Source organism: Cuculus canorus, chromosome 11, assembly GCF_017976375.1.
Source record: "Cuculus canorus isolate bCucCan1 chromosome 11, bCucCan1.pri, whole genome shotgun sequence".
In the NCBI taxonomy this organism is placed as follows: domain Eukaryota; kingdom Metazoa; phylum Chordata; class Aves; order Cuculiformes; family Cuculidae; genus Cuculus; species Cuculus canorus.
In genome coordinates this window covers 16,509,403-16,515,402 of record NC_071411.1, presented here as the reverse complement: position 1 = coordinate 16,515,402, position 6,000 = coordinate 16,509,403, and the positions used below count along the sequence as shown (strand labels likewise).

Genomic DNA, 6,000 nt, shown 5'->3' with positions numbered 1-6,000 from the left:
GAGGGGATTCTGCCCCTCTATTCCTCTCTTGTGAGACCTCACGTGGAATACTGCGTCCAGTTCTGGAATCCTCAACATAAGAAGGATATGGAGCTCTTGGAATGGGTCCAGAGGAGGCTACAAAGATGACCAGAGCGCTGGAGCACCACCCATATGAGGACAGGCTGAGAGAGCTGGGGTTGTTCAGCCTGGAGAAGGTTCTGGGGACACCTTATAGCGACCTTCCAGTACCTGAAGGGGCTACAAGAAAGCTGGGGAGGGGCTTGTGTTGATAGGACGAGGGGCAATGGGTATAAACTGGAGAGGGGCAGATTTAGACTAGACATTAGGAAGAATTTCTTCACGATGAGAGTTAAGGCCCTGGCCCAGGTTGCCCAGGGAAGGTGTGGCTGCCCCATCCCTGGAGGTGTTCCAGGCCAGGTTGGATGGGCCTTGGGCAGCCTGAGCCAGTGGGAGGTGTCCCTGCCCATGGCAGAGGGTTGGAACTGGATGATCTTTAAGGTCCCTTCCAACCCAAACTATTCCATGAATCTGCGATTCACGGCCCGTAAAACTACCCACTGGCGTTTCAGGACAAGGCTCCGCCCCCATCGGACGAGGCTCCGCCCCCACCGGACGAGGCTCCGCCCCCGGGCAGGGTGAGGCTGCGGGCGGCGGCGCAGCTGCAGTAGGGAGCGGCGCTCACGTGACCGCGGGGCCCACGTGACCACGGCTCGGGGGGCACCAACATGGCTGCGCCCACGCGCACGCTGGGGGCGCGGTGGTGGCGGGGGCTCTAGTGCCGTTTCGAGGAAGGGAGAGCCGAGCCGCGCTGCCATCCCGGCCCACTGACCCCGTATGGAGACGCGGCAGTCCTGGGCGGCCTTGGCGGTGAGTGCGTGAGCCCGGGCCGGCTTGGGTTCTCTTCCCCTGGGCTCAGCAGCCGCCCCGGGCACGGCTCTGGCTCTCCCAGGCTCGGCAGCTGCTGCCGGCTGCGTGAGGCGCCTGCTTTGTTCTCCATTTCCCTCCCTAAAAGCTCTCCCTTGTATGGTCATGGCTGCTATCCACAACGTCCATGCGGTTTTGTTTAACTGTGTCCCTGGCGTTCAGTCCGGCCCCCCTCAGTACAAGAAAGACAGTGAGAAGCAAGGCTGGAGCGCGTCTAGAGAAAGGCAATTGAACTGCTGAAGGATTTGTAACACAAGCGTTACGAAAAGCAGCTGAGGGACCTGGGGTTGTTTAGCCTGGAGAAAAGGAGGCTGAGGGGAGACATCATTGCTCGCTGCAGCTCCCTGAAGGGAGGTTGCAACAGAGGCGGGTGTTGGTCTCTTCTCCCAAGACACAAGTGGTAGGACAAGAGGAAATGGCCTCAAGATGCACCAGAGAGGTTTAGACTGGATATTAGGAAAAGCTCCTTCACTGAAGGGGTTGTCCAGCATAGCAACAGGCTGCCCAGGGAAGTTCTGGAGTCACCATCCCTTGGAGATAGTTAAAAGACACACATATGTTCTTTAGTGGTGGCAATACTCGTTTATGGTTGGACTTGATGATCATAGAATTGTTAAGGTTGGAAAAAGCCTCTAAGATCATCAAGTCCAGCCATCAGCCCAACACCACCACCATGTCCAGAAGTGCCACGTATTAAAGATCTTGGATGATCTTCAAGGTTTCTTCCAACATAAATGATTCTGTGAAGTTTAACTGGGTATGTCCAGCTCCTGGTAAAGGTCTTCCATCTGTTTGATTTCTGATAACATTACTGAAAGGTGGGGAGAAGATGCCTTGGAGTTGCCTTATTATCTAAAACTCATTGCTGTTTTCTGCAGATGGTGGAAGCAGGGGGGTGTTGTTGCCTGCTGGCAGTGCTGTTAGCTGCTTCATGAATTTAAATGACATCTAAGATGCCGAACTTCGAAAACTGAAGAGGCTATTAGTAACTTGTGAGTTGTGTTTTAACGGATGGGTAGATTAAACCTGATTACATGTTATTTTGATCAGATAAGGATTTTGATCAAAAATAGTGAAGAAAAATCGATGCATGCAAATTGGCTAAATAGATGAAAAGACTAATTAACTTATTGATTAAAACTTTAGCAGCAGATAGTGAACACCTCTCTGAATCCTCTAGTGGCTCTGAAAAAAAATCCAGTGGCATAGTGAGATTTGTTTTCAGACAGAGTTTAAAATCTGTGCAGTTGTCTCTCTTGTGGTGCTCTATGTGAAGCAGACTTCAAACTATGTTTTCTATTCTCAATAACAGTGCATCTGAATAATGTCTCATAATGGATTCATGTGAAATATTGATATTTTACTTTTTGAAAATAAGTTTTTCTGTGTATTTCAGTCTCCTCCTGCTGTTTTTAACAAGTAGTTCTTTTCTTGTTATCAGATCAGCCATGTCCTAGGAAAAAGTCATCTAGAAACACAGAGAATAGAAAAAGATTGAGCTTTAGTTGACACTATTTTATCAGGGTTTGGTTTTAAGGATTGCTTTGGATAAAAACTTTCCCTTTTTCCTTACAGCTTTGAAAACCTATTTATTTAATATGATATTTCTTCCTATAGGCTTTTGTCAGCTAAAGAAAATAAAGCAGTTTTACTTTAGGCTTTGTCCAACCAAGGAAATGGGGGGGGTAACACTTTAAATGAAGAAGAATGGTAGAAAAATGTGAATGTACTTTCCAGTGATGCTCATGGGGGAGCAGAATTGCTTTTCTTAATATCACACAACTTCTAGAGGTGCTGGTCATTCTGTGCTGTGGCATTTGCTGTCTTGCTTTTATGTGTGCTGGCTAAGTGATGCATTGCTTTATTTGTACTATTCAAAACACTGAGATTGTTTTGAAAATACCTTAAAAATGGTTTAAAAGTTGTATTATCTGTTACTTTCTTTTGTTGAAGCTTCTTTGTTATAGCTCTGGAAGCCATTGAGGTCTGTGTGAGAATACCGGTTTATAATTTGACTTCAGAAAGGCTATAGTCAGTAGACCTTTGGTGTACGCTCACTTCAGTTACTCACAGAAGCACCGCAGCTTCACCCCTATGAATATTAATGCACTTTACTCCATTTTTCTGTCTTAAAGGCTGGTGGAGTTGCTGGTGTCTGTGTTGACCTGATCCTTTTTCCCCTGGATACCATAAAAACAAGACTGCAGAGTCCTCAAGGATTTAGGAAGTCTGGTGGTTTTCGTGGCATCTATGCTGGTGTTCCTTCCACTGCTATAGGATCCTTTCCAAATGGTAAATTGTTTTTTGGATTTTGCTTTGCCTTCTTTAAGCAGGTACTTAGGAAGTATGGGACATTCATGTCCATGGCTTCCCCTCTTGTGGGTGACTGTGCGGCTTTTGCAAGTCTGTGTCCAGTCATGAAAAGCAGTTGCAAGAATTGTACAATATTGAACAAACCCTTTAAGTGAGCCTGGAATGAATGCTGTTGCATGTTTACTCGGCAAAGCAACCCTTTGTAAACTTTCCTGAATTACAGGGGAACCCTAAAGCATTTCGAGGTGCAAAGAGGGCTTGAGTCTTGCTTGCCATGGGTGCTTTTGTCATGACCCACTCTTTCACAGCATTGGAAATTAATCAAAATTCTAAGTGCTTGAGCACTGGAGGCCTTTGAGTTAATTCCCCTGGGGATGCCATGTGCCTCTTTTTCTCCCTAGAAACAACTACAACACTTAAAATGAGAAGACATCAGGAATACTTTTGAAACTGAAGCTTTAAAAAAGTAAATGCTCCCTGCAGAGAGAAGGCATCTAAAATTCCTAATGCCTTTGTCCATTTTGTCTTTGTAAGGAGGGATAAAAAGACAGTGAGTTATGCTGTCAGTAGTAAATGTTAGCAGAACTTTGCTGACAAATCCACTGACACCTTCAGATGTTTGATGTCCTTCATAAGATGATATAAAAAAATTCAGTTCTTTATCTTGTCTGCTCTGTTATCTCCTTTTGAGGTGATAAGCATCTTTTGATTAGCAGAAGGCAATTCACATAGCCCTTCTTTACAATTAAGATCCATTTCCCCGCAAGACATGTCAGTTTTTTCCAGGATTTACATCTTCAAAATCTGAACTGTGGTTTTATCTTTCCAACATATGATGAGAACTGAAATTATCCTTAGGAGAAGGAGTAACCCTTAAGCTGCAAGTGCCTTTGTAGTTGACTTGCAGTGAATAAACATAGCCCGTGTTGTTATGCTGAGTTTAGTTTTGTTTGTTTCTTGTTCACTGAACAAGACGTCTATGAATTCTTCAGAAACTTAGAAGAATTTTTTTTTTTATGGAGATGAAGGGCAAAATGTTAAACTGACGATAGCTAGGAAGAAGTTATTAATAACTGCTCCTGTAACAGTTTTGCACATTGCAGGGTAGCAGGCTTGGATCAAGGACCTGGATGGGTTTGGGTTGTTGTGGTTTTTTTTTTTCTTTTAAATTAATCAACTGATTTATTTTGGAGGGTTTATTTATTTCCTTACCCCAAAATAAAGAACATCTACCCAATTCAACCAAACGACCTCCTCTCTCCCCATCAGATCTATGAATATGGAAGTTACCATTTTTTCAAAACCCACTGGACATTCATGGCTAACACATCTTTCCTTATCTCAATACTAAATATGGCTGGAAGTCCTGACACCTTTTGATATTTAATGGGAGGCTTGCCAGTGATAGCCAGGAGCATGAACTTCTGAAAGAATTATCCCACAGATTGTGTTGATATTGTATTGTTTTGGGCAAAAATATCCTGTTTTCAACTGCTGTTGTAGAATAAAAGGTGACAGAATCTACCTCTAAATGTTTTTGTGCTAGTTCTGTGATGGAGGAATGGTTAAAGGACTGCATGTATTCTTGAATTTCAGCTGCTGCTTTTTTTATCACCTATGAGAATGTGAAATCCATGCTGCACTTTGACTCTGCATCCTACTTGACTCCAGCAACACACATGGTGGCCGCCTCCCTTGGGGAAGTGGTAAGAAAGAAGTTCATATTGTGTGTCTGTGGGAGGAGAGGAAACCATGCAATTATGAAAACTCAAGTTTGGTGTCATATCATGCTTTTTTGAATGTTGACAATCTTTGTACTTGTGACAGTTCTTACAAAACTATTACTTCTTCTTTAATGACTTTTTGGCACTGGTAAGGATGGTTTCAAAGTGAATAGAAGAATTAGTAACAGTTCTTAGTAGCCCTGTTAGGTTATCTTGCTGTCAGTAGATACTGGAAGTGTGCGTTGTTCTAAAACATGAATCTCCTTGTAGTAGTTGTGTGTCAGTGTTAGCATTCAAGGAAGGCTTTTACAGCCTCTCGGCTTCGTGTGGGGTAGTCCTGGAAATTATTTTAAAAACAGCTGTAAGAGAATGATGTTACAGGTAAAGTAGGCAGATGCCATCATCTGAAACCCATACACCTCGATGAGTGAGAACCAGTATTACCAGATTAATACTAATATCCCTCTCCTTCTCCACTATTTAACGAACTATTTATTGTATTTATAAAAAGACTTTTCTAGTGACTGCTGTGCAAGTCCCCTTACCAGATGATGTGTAATGCTTTCCTGATGAAACCTGCCTCAGTGGGAAGTGTCGTGGGTAACCTAATGATGCTTTCTCCCTTGGGATTGACATCTGTATGTTTTAGTGGCAGCTTTTCACACAGTCTCTCTGAAAGCTGTAGCTCTTATTTTAGTGTATTCATAGGGTTATTGCAGGCTAAAAATATGTGAGTAATGAAAATAATCTCCATATCCAAGCTTTTTGAAAGCTCTTTCCTCCGACTTTTTGGTAAAGTTGCTGTGTTTCTTATCCATTAAATCCAGTGCTTTGTTTATAGCAGGCTCTGGAGCTGCAAGTAATGCCTGCCTTTGCCTGGGTTCATAGAATACCCAGAATAATTGAGACCAATTCTATTGAATGCTTTAAATGATGGGTAAGGAACGTCACAAGAGAAGCTTCTCTTGTTTTGATGCCCAGGTTGCCCTTACCTTGTTAACAGCATGGATTTTGCAGAAATTGTGTGTGTATGTGT

At 43.5% G+C, this 6,000-nt stretch overlaps 1 protein-coding gene across 3 annotated transcripts in view; it reads left to right on the top strand.

The window, feature by feature from the left end:
• The first annotated feature begins 684 nt into the window (after window positions 1-684).
• Window positions 685-6,000, top strand: part of SLC25A26 (solute carrier family 25 member 26) — an 89,784-nt gene continuing 84,468 nt past the window's right edge. For 2 of the 3 annotated variants that reach the window (XM_054076461.1, XM_054076460.1), the window contains exons 1-3: window positions 685-870; window positions 3,063-3,219; window positions 4,837-4,946. In XM_054076461.1, coding sequence (XP_053932436.1) covers window positions 838-870; window positions 3,063-3,219; window positions 4,837-4,946 — 300 coding nt within the window. In that variant the 5' untranslated portion in view covers window positions 685-837. Of the gene's footprint in view, window positions 871-1,814; window positions 1,920-3,062; window positions 3,220-4,836; window positions 4,947-6,000 lie in introns of those variants that run through there. The other variant, XM_054076462.1, reaches the window with a different exon arrangement.